Source organism: Notothenia coriiceps, unplaced genomic scaffold (assembly GCF_000735185.1).
Source record: "Notothenia coriiceps isolate Sejong01 unplaced genomic scaffold, NC01 NC01_scaffold00004878, whole genome shotgun sequence".
Classification (NCBI taxonomy): Eukaryota; Metazoa; Chordata; class Actinopteri; order Perciformes; family Nototheniidae; genus Notothenia; species Notothenia coriiceps.
In genome coordinates this window covers 25,810-41,047 of record NW_011337579.1, presented here as the reverse complement: position 1 = coordinate 41,047, position 15,238 = coordinate 25,810, and the positions used below count along the sequence as shown (strand labels likewise).

General features: G+C 42.7%; 1 protein-coding gene across 1 annotated transcript in view; it reads left to right on the top strand.

Moving 5' to 3' along the window:
- Positions 1–15,238, top strand: part of LOC104942666 (plexin-A4) — a 49,789-nt gene that overhangs the window by 18,687 nt on the left and 15,864 nt on the right. The window contains exons 12-17 of the mRNA XM_010767918.1: positions 4,391–4,457; positions 5,091–5,237; positions 6,113–6,272; positions 9,774–9,877; positions 12,751–12,850; positions 14,684–14,874. Coding sequence (XP_010766220.1) covers positions 4,391–4,457; positions 5,091–5,237; positions 6,113–6,272; positions 9,774–9,877; positions 12,751–12,850; positions 14,684–14,874 — 769 coding nt within the window. The remainder of the gene's footprint in view (positions 1–4,390; positions 4,458–5,090; positions 5,238–6,112; positions 6,273–9,773; positions 9,878–12,750; positions 12,851–14,683; positions 14,875–15,238) is intronic.

Here is a 15,238-nt window from a genome sequence, read left to right as displayed (position 1 = left end):
ATAGCCCAGATAGTCCGGCATAAGGCTGTGAAGATGGAGCTTAATCTTGTCTGGAAAGATAGCACCCATTCCCTCTTCTCCTCTCTTTAATTTGTTTTGTTAGTTTCCCCTTTCTTCCTCTTCCCTCTCACTCTTTCTCTCTTTCACCATGTTTGCTCACATTGAGTGTTATTCTCCCTCACACTGCCTCTGCTTCCTCCTCTATTTGTTCTGATGCTTGTGCCACTTGCCACCGTCACTTTCTTTATCTCTCTCTTCCTCCCTTATACTCGCTCGCTCAATCTATATCCCCCCCCTCTTTCCCCTCCCCTGTTTTCTTGATTGCTAAATCAATGCTTAAAGTGCGTGAGCAGGGTGTCTCTGGCACAGCATCTGAGCATGGCTACCCACTGCCTCCGCTTCCAAGAAATCTCCGTGTGTGCATGTGTGTGTCTTTTTGCTCTCTCTCCACACACAAACACACATCCTTCCATCTGTCCCATCTCAACCTGTGCTGAAGCACAACCACCAGGCAAGCTAACTAACGAGAGCCTTCCCCAACCATCTGTCGCATTCCTCTCAGCCTTTTCCTCCTGAAACGCCTGTCTCCCCTCCATTCCTCCACCCCCTCACTCGCCTCCCCTCAACACCATCCTTCTTCCTGTCGTACAGAGTTAAACACCATTTTACAAAGCCTTAAGTTTACTTTGGCTGCTGTTAATGTGTCAGAATACCAGTTTTAATATTGGTCAAAATATGAAAGCCCAATATGTTCTTGTGTGGATCACAGCTTTGCTTCGGCTTAAACACGGACACAAAATCCCAGCACAGGGTTAAAAGCACCTTGTTAACTTTAAAGATATCTTTGTTGAAAACAGGTCCGCAGTTAGGCGTCACTGTGAGACTGTTTGACACTCAGGATGAGCAATCTTCCTCACAGGGAGGCAGAGTGAAACATGGAAATGATTTCTGATCTCAAACTGCGCTGTTTTCACATATGACTGAACCAGGAGAGACTCAGATGCAGTTACATGTTCGGTTAACCCAGCTAAGCCAAAGTGATATCAGTAAACAAGAGAGGCTATTTGAATCGCTTAAATGAGCAGAGGAGCAGGATTACATCTACCCTCAAAAGCCGCTTTAACACCGCAGGACTTGCCGTACTTTAGTGCCGGCACTAAAGTACCACGGCACTCAATCCGCCAGGGGGCTAGTGCCAATCGCATTCACACCGCAGTACTTTCCCTGAGGCAAGATTACGCTGACGTCACTTCGTCTTCTTCTTCTCTGGGTTTACTGGCAGGCCGCAAAACCACTTCACGGCGAGTACAAAAAAAAAAGAGAGAAGAATAACTACACGGGGGAGGGGGTATAAAGCCCACCCGCTGTACATGATATATATATATAATAGGTAGGCTCAGCAGACAGACCGTAGTGCAAAGATAAAGTGTCACATGATTATCTACTAAATAGTGAATTCAGCATCAACTTCACCAAGATGAAGTTCATATCTTCCTAAGATACGTGTTACTTTATGTCCCTACTAGAATCCGAGCTCAAATGACTCAAACCAACAAAATGTCCAAGCAAAGAATCATGTGCACCATGAGGCTGGGTTATAAGGGTCATTTACAAATAAAATACCCCATTATAACAATGGACTTTATCTTTATGTATTTATTATATATTACCCCCTCAGGCATATTATGGAAAAGGACATTAACCGTTGTTTGGTGTTTTCCCCTTATTTATCTAAAACAAATGACATGATAAATGACTTGTGTTTATGTATGTAAAACTTGTGTTTCTGCCCATGCCATTGCTGCACAAGGTTGCAACATTGTAGATAAATTAAACCACCGACACCTGTCTGCTCTCACATTCTTCTATTCTGCAAATTTGGGGTGGGACACAATAAATAAAGCTTCGCCAGTTTGTTTGTTTTATTGCACAGTCAAGACATAACAATAACGACATCACGCCGCTCAATTAGCTTTTGCGAACATCGCTCAAAACATTTGGAGTTGGGAACTGCTTTCTGTAGAAGCTGCTGCATCCCGTCCTCAGAGTAAATTGCCAGAAGCGCCGACACTTCCTCATCATTCCACCGCTCCGGTGTTGTAGTACGTGTGGTCATAACTGCTTTAAAGTACAAAAAAACTACTCGCTCAGGTGTGGATGTGGTTTTGTAGCGAGGAAAAAAATGGCTGCCTAACAAAAAAAATTCAGAGTCTAACGGGGCGTGGTTTGCAATTCGCCCAGCCAATAAAAATAGAATAGAAATTGGCACTCTTTTATCACCAGGTTCGTACCACCTCTCTAGCAGGGACTGAAAATGGCCAAAAGAGTTCCCGGCACTGAGTAGTCCCGGCGGTGTGAACGCGGCATTATTGGTACTAACGGAACTAAAGAACCAAGGTACCAGGGAAAGTCCTGCGGTGTGAATGCGGCTATAGATTTACACTCCAGGAAGTGAGAGTTTGCAGAAAGTACTATTTGCACAGAAAGAAAAGCTGGTTGGAGCTATGACCAACCCAAATGTTCAATGTGTGATGGAGCAAACATTCCCATCACCCCTTCATCAGTGATCAGGAGGAAGTCCACTCTGCCAGGTCCCCTCTGCTCTACATCCTTCTCCACGCCCACTGCCCCTCTGACCGGCTGCCAACACAGCCCACCTGACCATGCCAACACGCCACGGCACATTTCATTGCATTAACCCCAACACAGGTTGTGCTGTGTTTTGAGTAGCAGCTTAGCAAAGATTTGGAGAAGAATGTTTGAAACGTGTAATACTAAATGCTAACGTTAGATCCCAAAGCAGCTCCGTCACAGTGCCATTTCTATCCTCATTCCCACTGCGCTCTGATGGAGAGTGAGCATAAGCAAACTGCTGGGGCCGTGCCAAGACTTCTTACTACAGCAGGGCCAGCACCCACTGCCAGAAGCATGCACACACACAACAGACACACATGGTCATTTCTGAATACATCCGCAGTGGGATTAATTTGTGCTTTTTGCACGCTCGCCTTAAAACAGCGGCACACTTGTCCACTTACACAGGCACACAATATCTATTTGAAGTGAATAGAGAAAGGCAAGTTTAAAAGAAGAAAAGCAAAAGCCAGACTCGACCAAGCCATTTCTTCTCATTCGTTTCCTAATTTTCCTGTTCCACTGCCCCCTCCCTCCCTCCCTCCTTTCCTGTGCACCTCCTCGTTCCTCCATGCTCCTTTCATCCCTTTGATAGATGGGCTACATTTGTGGAAATGGAGAGGATTTGGAAGTGTGTATGATTGCAGGAGGAAGCCAGAGGGAGCACGGAAGAAAGCAAGGACACATGAAAGAAAAGATGAAAAGTGACCTTGTTGACCCTTGGATCTACGGACGGAGGAAGGGCAGGGGAGGGGGGCAGCTAAATAAAAGTGCGGGCACAGTTAGAGACAGGAAGTTAATCCCCCCCAGGTGTTGTGCCAATGATGGCAGGGGGTTCCAAGCCAACCCACTGGCACAGCGGACATTATATCCCCCCCGCTCATGTCTCAGTGTGTGGAGCCCCTTAAAGAGGCTGTCTGAATGGAGGAAGGCAGGAGGGCTGCAGGTGGCAGCTGAAACACGGGACAAAACCAAAACACACACACATACACACGGACACAATGGATCCTAATCCTAAAATATTGATGCCTATGGTTGTTGCTCATTGAAAGCAGAGGGAGGGTTGTGTGTGTGTGTCTGAGGTGTTCTGACAGATTACCCACACACCCCTGCTGCTGGTCAAGAAGGTTGCTGTCAAAGGATATCCGATCCTGCCTCTCCTCTTTCTCCCCTCGCAACCACCGCTGTTGTTAATATGTATGCAGATTAGTCATTCACACGGGATCAATCACACTGTTGGCCCAGGTCAACACATACACACAAATGCAGACACACACCATTTTGCCACACCAGTAGAGCATGGATGCCAGGCAGAGAAAGAAAGGGAGATGTATTCATTCACTTTCTATTGTGCACGGATCGAGTGTTGGTCCAGTGAATAGGCAAGGGAGCACTTGATAATGAGGCCAGTGTTATTACAGAGCCCATCCAGCCCCTAACGACATCAATCCACCGGGATCAAATAAAGGCTTTTAATTGCTTTGCCTCATATTAAAATCCCGCCGCCATAGACAAGCTGCCCTTGGCGTGCCTGAACATAAAAGCCAGCCGAGAGATTGGCTGAAAGGCCGTCATATGTGCAAAGGCTCACTCAATCCATGTCTTTGCAATTATATTTGTGTAACGAAAGCCTATTCATTAACAGCGGTCATCATTTTTAGAAGATTATTTGATGACTTTGTTGAATATTTATGATGGTAATAACAGCGTTGCGGATCATAAGTTCATGATGTGCTTTGTGTCTTTCTGTTTGCAGGACTGAGTCCGTTGCAGAGAAAATGCTGACCAACTGGTTCACGTTCCTCCTCTACAAGTTTCTCAAGGTACATCTTCAATGTTTGCTTCACTATTGAGCCAAGGGTTTTGTTTACTCCCAAATTTGCAGATTGTGGATACAATAGCAATTAATTGTAAGAATATTATACTTCTCATGACTTCGATCAGACCTGTATTTTAGGTAGAATTAGGTACATGAATATATCGATTCTGTTAATTTCAGCTAGAATATACTGTATGATGATATGGATGTGGCGTTAAGAAGTAATACCCTACAGCAACAGTATTCACTAAAAAGTCAATTGACCATTTGTCTTCAACCTTCCTCTCTCTATTCGTTGCTTTACTGCAGCTGGGAGGAGAATAAAAACAATGATAAATGGCCAGTCTCTTCTGGTTGATTAACAACACTGTTTTCAGGCTTCAAGAGTCTATGTTTTATAACAATGTTCACTCTATGCTACCCATTCAATCATCCAAAAAAGTTGGCACATTTGAGTGAAATTGTATTCTAATGTAGGGGTGTTATGATGTTGTTTGGTCAGCCCGAAAAACATAACAAAAACAAATACAACATTTGTTCATTACTAAACTTTGCTGTCATCCAAGTGTAGAATGGCTTCAAAGTTTTCTTCCTCCCTGTTAACTTTTTCTTCCTCTCTCTCCGGATGTCTTCACAGGAGTGTGCAGGCGAACCTCTCTTCTCCCTCTTCTGTGCCATCAAGCAGCAGATGGAGAAAGGCCCCATTGACTCCATCACAGGAGAAGCCCGCTACTCGCTCAGCGAAGACAAGCTCATCAGACAACAGATTGACTACAAGACGCTGGTAAGGGGTTCACCAGGCCCGGGGTGCAGGGGCTGAAAGGGGACACTTAATATGCTTCCAGGGAGAAGAGGGGAGGAACAGGGTGGTTATGGGTTGTCGGTCATGAGATGAGCAATGCAGCATAAAGTTGTCGTTGTCACGCTCGACATGCAGAGGGCACAGGAGCGTCGGCCTCACTTCCTGTACAAGAGCTGTCAAGAAAAAGAGAAAGGCTTGGAAATGACAAAGGGAAATAGATCATTTCGGAATATGCATGTTTGAATGGCTACATATGGAGAGAGATGATGAAGCATCCTCCTTCTGGAACCTCTCTGTTCTCCAGTCATCTGATGTGTTTGTTTGAATGGGGACAACTCAGCACTGTTAAAGTCCTGACAGCTTTCAAGAACTGTGATAGAAAAAAACCTTGATTACACGTTGACCCTCTCTTTTATGACGTGTTTTTGTGCTCCTCTTGTATTTTGGGTAATTCTCCACACACCTGGAGACAGAACTGATAAATATGCTAATAATATTATAATTAGCTGGTTTACTGCTGCTCATCAATTGAGGAAGCACATTGTTGTCTCTCTTCAAGCTCTGATGAAAAAGCAGCTTCCCTGGTGAATGATCTTTTTCTTCCCTGCAATTATCTCAAAGGCCCTTTGGCGAGCACAGAATGATTTCAATTCCATTGAGTACAAATCCAATGCTATCAACAAGGTTAACACATACACACACACATTTTCTCTACGAAGATTACACATACATTATGTAAAGCACAATATATCCTTTGCTCTGAATCATCTCAGAAACATGGACTGCTGCAGTTACCAATATTGCCAGAATTCCTACCTTTAGATACCTGGGAATAATAATGTGTATTTGTGCTACAGGTGTTGAACTGCATCCATCCAGAGAATGAGAAAAGCCCAGAGATCCAGGTGAAGGCGCTGAACTGTGACACCATCAGCCAGGTGAAGGAGAAGATCCTGGACGCCATCTACAAGAACGTCCCACACTCCCACCGCCTGAAAGCCTCCGACATGGACCTGGGTATTAATCCTTGTCTTGATATATATAAATAATGCGGAAAAAAGCAGGCAAATAGTCATATGTGATGTATTTAGTAGTGGAACTGTTTATTTACAATGCTGAATAAGGATAATGACAATTATCATGGCAGTCCTTCCATCAATTTGTGATTGCAGCCTCAGACTCAATACTTTGCCATGACATGTTGGATTGGAATTTGTTTAATTAAGTCACTTAAAGATCGAGAAAGACAATAACACCGCTCACTCATAAAGCACATCATATATTAAACAAAAGTATAAAAACGAGAGGTAATAGGTAATATCCACATCCGTAAAATAATCATAAAATCCTAAAAACAAATGGATAAAATAAAACTCGACACATAAGAACACCATAGATAATACTAGCACCTGTAGGGAAATTAACAGCAACATCAAACGACTGGAAAGATAAAGTGCTCCGAATGCAATCAAAACATGTCCCGTTGGAGAGTTTTGCATTCCTTTATGTATTTATGTGTATAATGGGATCTTTTTTATTCTTCTGTTCACCATTGTAGTCTCGCTGAAGCTTTCAGTTACTGTTCAGCTTGTCAAAACATTTCTAACCATGCAGCGCTTCCTATTTATGTGTCTGGAGAATAGCAGGCTGAACTTAGACACACATAGATTTTTTACAAAGGATTCCCCACCCCTCTTTAAATGTACAAGTCTTCTTAGATATAGAGAAGTAGATTTCTTTAAGACCCTTGGAGACTTGACATCCTGGCTGGGTTGGCTCAGATGTCTGAGAGTGGACTCTCCCCTGCCCAAACTTCCCATCGATCCACTCTCTTCTCGACTAGAGTCTGAGTCAGATGATTGATCAGCTAATCAATCGAGACGCTCTGTGATCTCTTTCCTACAAAAATCATTTTCTAGTGTCCTTTCTTTCTTTTTCTCTTTCTTTCTGAGTAAGATAGTAAGCAGGGCTTGATTGTTCAAATGCAGGCTTTTGGTGTCTTTTATGATCCCTTTTGGCAGCTACAGTATGCACTTATTTCCACAAGGTCAGAATGTTATCCGGTCGTATATATTTGCAAATTACTTTAGGGGTCTATCTAATGAAAGAGGGCAATATACCTTCTCTGCAAAACTCATGATCAGGGGGTTTGGTACACCTTTGGAGCATAACAACGTTAACCATGATTGTTTGTCTGCCAATATCTACAGTCTGTCTCTCTGTACCACGCACTGTGCTTCTTTATGGTTTAATATTGCCGGAAGGATTTTCCAGGCCCTTGTGGTGTGTTGGCAATAGCATATTTATAACCAACTCTAGATCCAAGATGGGCTCTGCTTACCTTGGGGAATCTGTCTGGGTGATAGCTAAGTGAAGAGATTGGTTTAGCCTTTTGACGACACTCCTGGATAAAATTGTTTTATGGCCCCCTTTGGGCTCGACGTGTTGTTCTATTATGTTTGATTACGAGAGGGAATTGGAAATTGTCACAGATAGCTGGCCAGTTGCTTTGTATGTAAGAAACGGAGGGAGAGAGTAAATGCAGCTTCCTGGTCTATATCCTTTGTCTCCAAAAGTTCTGCTAAACATTAGTCAACAAGAATACACGTGACATATCTTTTCACGCATGTAGGGTTGATTTTAATTTGTGTGTCATGCGTTGTGATTATCATTCCTTGGTTTTGTGCAATTTACAATGGAAACAGGTCTTCCATTTGATTGATCTTTTATTTTTGACACACTTTTTAACCTTGAAGTTGCTCTAGGCACATTCTACAGGTAATCGGTGGCTGTCATTATCTCTGACACACTCTTAAACAAACACACACTCTCTGATTGCAATGAATGATAATGAAACTGTGGCAGGCCTGTCCCTAGACGGATCGGCGAGCAGTGTTGTTATCCCAGATATTGTTTCTGAATCCCCTCTGTTGCAATCCTTCAGAGGAGATGCGGCCTGAGGACAAAGAGGCTAGATCCTGTGTGTATGAGTGTGTGTGTCTTTGTGTCATTGTGTGAGTGTTACCCGGAGCAAAAGTGTGTATCACATCTCCATGGAGTACAACAGTCACCTTCAGCCTTTCTCTTCATAAGCTTCCATCCACTCCCCAAAGTCCTTATCTCTCTGAGTGTGAGTCAAAATACAAGTCCCCACACACACACACACACACACACACACACACACACACACACACACACACACACACACACACACACACACACACACACACAATCTTTCTACTGAGCAACCACCAGATTTGGGATTCCAAGTAAATTCAGCTTGCTCTGGTTTCACACCAAGGATATTTATTTATTTTTTCTCATTTTCATGTGTTTGCTGAAGCTCGACTGGAGACAGGCGCTCATTTGCATCTGTATGGGAAGATCTACTGTATAGACAAAAACACCAGGAGAATCTTTATTTCCTGCCAATTCTTTCAGAAGCTCACACAATTCAGATCGATCCTCCAAAGACAGGCCTCATCATGCGCCACAGTGATTGCCGCTTTGTTTTGCTGTTTGTGAACAGAATAGGAGATGACAGTGGCCGACGCAAGAGGGAAACACAGCAGGAGCACACACATGAAAATGTATTCATACAGCCCAGAATGTCTGTGAAAACAATAGAGGAATCATCTGCTTGTTTGTTTTTGATATGACTTCCCCTTTTTACGTATGATAATGTTGCGAGCTGTTTCTTCTAAAGCTTTTGTTTTGTACGAAAGTTGCAAAGATGTGGGGGAAGCCCGGAGTGTATGTCATGTAGATGTAATTGTAATTGTGTTGTAAGGTCAGTTAAATGTCAGCCTGTTGTTTATATCAAAGATACTGTTATGTGCTGGAAGCTGGAAACCATGGAAATGATCTGCTGTAGCTTTATGCTGGCATCTTTGTAGTTTCTCCATGGACCGTTCTCATGGATATCAGCCTGGTGTGCTTTTAACAAAGACCCTGACAATAAGAGCAGCATGGCAGGGGGCTTAGAGCTGTGGATGTTGGTTTGAAAAGGGGAGAGCAGGGACAAATAGCACCTTCAGAGAGCTGAGCATAAGGGCCGGTGTCGAAGATGGAAAAAGATTTGAACAAGCCAGGGGCATGCAGCTGTAATCAGAGCCATCGATCGCAGCAGAAAAGAGATTGAAAGGGTGATTAATTTAACTAGCCTCTTGTTACCGTCTCTAACCTGTGGCATATCTGTTTGGGTCCTCTTTTTTTCTTCTGTTTCTACTCTTAAGGTTTCTTTTTTGTAACCTTTTTTGATCCTATTCATGCTTTGCATGACAATGAAAGATACTAATTAAAACTTCGGAACATGTAGATAAAGGGAATGGTAACTGGCAGACTGTTTAAGAAAGACTGATGGGTGCATTGTTACTTGTGCCAAAGCCATATCAGCTAGATTGTAGGGCATCATACATGTACTGGACAAGACAGATTTTAATGTAAATATTTTTAAAGGAGTAGCATTATGTGAATATAGTTGTTAATACGTTTTTCTTTCCCCCTTTGCAATTGCAGAATGGCGTCAGGGTCGTGGACAGCGTGTGATCCTGCAGGATGAAGACGTCACCACTAAGATCGAAGGTGACTGGAAGAGGCTGAACATGCTGTTCCATTACCAGGTACGCTTTGACTAGAGATTCTAAAATACTGACGACTGCAACCTGCTTTAAACTCTTCATATTACCCCCAAATAACGCCTCAACATTCTAACTGTTTAAGAACTAGAGTCAAAGTATGTTTACTTTGGGTCCATGGGGTTGGACCCATTGCTTGTTACACGATCATTACCATAGCAAACGGTCTTTAAAAGTTTTATAAATAGAAAGTGTTTGTAAAGTTTTAGAGTTCACAGACAAAGAAGAGATTGTTAAATAAAAAGCTGGTTGCTATCTGCCAAAGCCTGGCTGGTTTGTATACTTTGCTTTTATAATGGAAAGCAAAGTAATGATTTACATTTTTAAGTTTTGCATTTCTTTCCTACCACCAGTCATCCCTTTATCAATAGTACATTAAGCTCTCTCTGATGTCCTCTCCACTCCACCTCTCCCTCTAAAGCTGTGTGAACTCCGTCTGCACTAAGCTCCAACACCGTCTAATGGACAATACCTCATAGTACTTTTCCAGCCATTTAGTTGTGCAAGTCCTCAGTTGACACACACACACACACACACACACACACACACACACACACTCACACACTCACACACACACACACACACACACACACACACACACACACACACACACACACACACACACACACACACACACACACACGCAGAAAGTGACCAACAACAGTGACACCTGGAAGTAATCCCTTATGTGTGGAGAGGGCTCCAGATAGCATCTGATGTGCCGGCCAAGTGGCGTCTTATTTCTCAAATGGATAAGTTTCGGCAAAAAATGTCATGTACAGAATAGACTCATCAGTGGTCACAGACACAAGGTTTACACATTTATTGTCAGGGATTGATATAAAGACATTGTGCACAAAATACAAAGACTTTCACTCATTAAATACTCAAAGGCTTTAATGCAGACGGTGATAAACGTATATCTGAAGGTGTTTTGTCCCATACAGTATGAGCAGCCACTGTCTATCCGGGCAGCCAGGATGAGACTGGATGGTAAAACATTCCGTCTTTTTCACCATAGTGTTAATATTCCGAGCAGCTATGTGAGCAGCCACTGTCCCCTACAAGAGCAGTTTGCGTGGTGCCTAAATTAAATGCCAGCATCAGCAAGTGTCAACAGGTTTGGAGTACGAGGCGCGGGTGGAATGGATTAGGGAGCTGATTCCAATCTGAGATAAGATAATGAAGACAGAAGTTAATTCATTTTTTCAGGCCAGGGAATGAGGGCTCCTTATCCTTGACACAGCAAAATGATCCATTCAAATATTGTCAGGAGGCTACGCAAAGAGCATCGAAGGCAGAGGACAACACAAACACACTCTAACTTTGGTAAAGGGCAGCTCAGATTTCATATATAGCATTTCCACTCTTGTTATTATAGCTGTATTTCATTTATGAACCATTGTATTTGAAGGTCTTGTCTCTCTTTTCATCTAAATAAATTGATGCACTCTATTGATAGATGCTGCCTTGGCCAATCCGGGTGTGCTCTTATATTTGGTCTTACTGTATGGTGTTTTTCTTATTAGAAGCTAATACAACCAACCAGACACACTCAATAGAATCATGCGCTTTCCTTTATCAAATTAATCTGGTTTGATCTGCCACTAGCCTATCCTAATTCACCCTGCTTTCAGTTACAATGTGACAGTTTGCATCACAAACGTTGTTTTTGTTCAGAAAAACATCACAGAGTAGCCTAAAATCAAACATTTGACATTTGCTATATCAGATCTTTCCATCCCATAATCACATACATTTCTCTTTCAGGAAACCGCGTTCCTCTTTCTGTCTTTATCCTCTCCTCCAAAACCACTCCTCCTGTTTTCATTCTGTTCCATTGTGATTTACTCGTCTTTTTATCCATTCAGCATATAAGGGCAGTGATCAGGGAGCATGCTTAAGGGGGTTGGAGAGTTGGGGGGGCCCATAAAGGAATAACAAGATCAGCCCTGTGGGCCCCCTGCTTACAATAATATAGACATAATATGCATAAGGAGCAGATTGAGTGACTGGATGACATAATGATATAATCTTCAAAAGGCTCAGACACACACACACACACACACACACAAACACACACACACACACACCTATAAGCACAAAGGCCCCTGGCCCTCATATCTTGTCCCATCCTCCTACTCTAGGATAGAGATCACTTCAATTAACCCTGCCTTTCCCTGCAGCACGGGTAGCCAGATTATGCAGAATAGGGGTTAGTGTGTGTTTCAGTGTGTGTACGTGTGTTCATGTGTGTGTTTGGGCACAGCTGGGACAGAGTATACCCAGTTGTGTTAATTGAAACCTATTTGGCTGACTCGGGAAGGAGGAGCGCACGATTGACTCATTCATTCATTTACACACATGGACCAGCACTGACACACACTAATTTACTCTTCTCTCACACACACACACACACACACACACACACACACACACACACACACACACACACACACACACACACACACTACCTACCCCTAGAGGAACAGCATTATTGAATAGAGACTGTGGGATATCCCCTCTCACACAGGCTCTGCTAAACCCTCCCTCCTCCTGTCACTCATCATATGAAAGCGTCTTTGAATTACAGAAAAGCGCTATATAAATATAATTTATTATTATTATTATATGCAGGTGTGGGCTAAACAGAGCACATAAGGTTAATCAGATATTCTCTGTGTATCCACATGAAACCAGAATAGATGGAGAGAAATATAGAAAATGACACCAACACAGTGATCTATGGGTTTTCTGATTGGTTATGTTAGAAATCTTCACAAATGAGAAAACACTCTGAAAATGGCTTTTGTTTTGAACAGTCATTTGCATAATACGTGTGTGTATCTGTTTTCCAGGTACCTGATAATGCAGTGATGGCTTTGGTTCCAAAGCAAGTTACAGCTTACAATTCAGTCAACAACTCCACTGTGTCTCGAACTTCTGCAAGTAAATATGGTAAGTCGACCTGCTTCAGTACACCTTCAAGTTTCTGTAGTCAGAGAGCTGCTTCAGGCACCATGGTACACACTACATGTATGATCATTTAAAAAACACACTCAATAAAATCGGAGGAATACTTTAGGTCAAATAAATCAGAGACGTCCACATCCACGGCACCCTGCATGACATCAATGACAGACCTAAAAAGATAAGACACCATTTCCGAGTAGTTGAAAGTAATCCTAAAACATAACAAGACACCAAACAGACTTCTCATCTATTGTCCCGGCCTCTTGAGACTCTAAAGTGTGTCCTCTCATCACTCTGTGTGCCAGTGTGTCCGTCTGCTCAGCATCTCCTTGAACCTGAGAAACCATCAAGTTAGTTTCTGATCAAAGGGCCAGCCTCACCGGCCACAAACACTTCAGACACATCAAATGTGGAGCCACATTATTAGCATCGCCTCATCTCCATACGGCCTCACCTCGCCTCTCCGGATCCAAATTAGAGCAGATAGGACAAGGTGAGAGGAGACACGGAAAGGGAGGGAGGAGACCAGAAACCCCTCCCTCCAATACTCTTTTTTAAGGGATTGACTTCAAAAGCAAGTGTGATCCACTTTACAACTAGTGTCACACTTGAGAGTGACTTTGAACTCTCCGTGAGCACAATGGCCAGGTAGTGGAGAAAGATACTTTAATATAGCTACAGACGGGGGGAGGGAGAGTGGAGCTGGAGAGAAAGATGTGGAGATTAAGACAAACACATTGTGACATGTTGAGTCAGAGAGTGAAAGGAGAAACTTTGTGTCTTTGACGTCATGTTTCCATTAGAAAACCACAGAGAAAAATAACTCGTCCTTTGTGAGGATCAGAATAGAATCTTTCTCCTCACTCTGCCTCACCCTCAGCTTCCCAACTTCTTGAATAAATCATTAACACAAAATGAAAGTACTACCCACTCCACTTTTCTATAAAGACCACACTAACATCTTGTTACACCCAATTTAAGTATTGCAGAGAATACTTGACACAGGTCTTATAACACATCTACAGTTAAATATGGCCCCCTGAAACGCCCCCTAGGAGAGACTAATTGTAATGTAATTACATTTGATCAGTAGACACACACTCCCACAAACACACACACAGTATCCGATGTCTCCAGCTGTCTCTTTTTCCCTGAACACTCTCCACCGTTCACTCCTACCGCCTTCTCTCTGGACAAATTGATTTCTGTCACTGTGAAAAAACATTTTTTACTCTTCTCTCTGAACCGCACCCACTGATCAATTTTTTTTCACACTGTGTAAACATTCATTGAGCCATGTGTTTGGAAATGTCATCGCTACTCCGGCCATTGGGTGGGCCATACATATTTCATCTCTTCTGACACCTGTTCGATTTTGTGTCAGCCACAGATGCCATGCCTAGGAGAAGAAGCAATGAAAAATTAACCATGCACACTTTCTGAAAGTTTCATATCCAATCTCCCCAACCTGTAAATTGAAAGCCTGAAGTCAAAAAAGGGTTGCTGACAGGCAGGTCAAAGCTTTTCTTGCCTCTTTAGTGAAGCGACAGATTAGTATTTTTAGTAGCTTTTCCATTTGTATTTGTTTCTATGTTTTGTAGTGCCTTAGTCAAATTTTTCGTCAGCTTTCTTCTCTATTCTATTCTATACTTTCTGACACAGGCAGGGACAACCCAGCAAAATCCTTTTTTTCGTACATATCAATAGATGTATATAAAATGCCAATGCCAATGGAAGCGTGCCTGAAGAAAACAATGTTTACTTTTGGTTTTCTGTTAAAACAGTTCCACATGAACTAATGCATGTTTTTCTCCACAGAGAACATGATCAAGTACACTGGAAGCCCCGACAGCCTGCGCTCCCGTACTCCTATGATCACTCCTGACCTGGAGAGCGGGGTCAAAGTTTGGCACCTGGTGAAGAACCATGAGCACGGAGACCAGAAGGAGGGCGACCGCGGCAGCAAGATGGTCTCTGAAATCTACCTGACACGACTTCTGGCGACTAAGGTGAGCTATCGATGTTCAGAACATGCTACAGTCACTATTTATAAGAATCTGTTATATACAGCAGGGAGTGTCATTTAAATTCATGTTTTCTCTAATCAGTTCACCAGGTGAAAGGCTAAAAGGTCACTATAACCTTCTCCTTTTGAAACCGTGACTCACTTTATTTATATATTAATATTTACTTTGGATGAGTCATCTCAGTGGGAACGATTATTCAAATGTATTCATCTATCCCCTCAGGTGAGAAAGAGAAAATAGATATTTCTGTTTGTTTTCTCTTTTCCTTGCTGTTGCGTTGATACCGTAGCATATCAAAAAGGGTGAAGAAGAAAAGATTCATGAAGCTAGAGAAGGAATTTCTGTA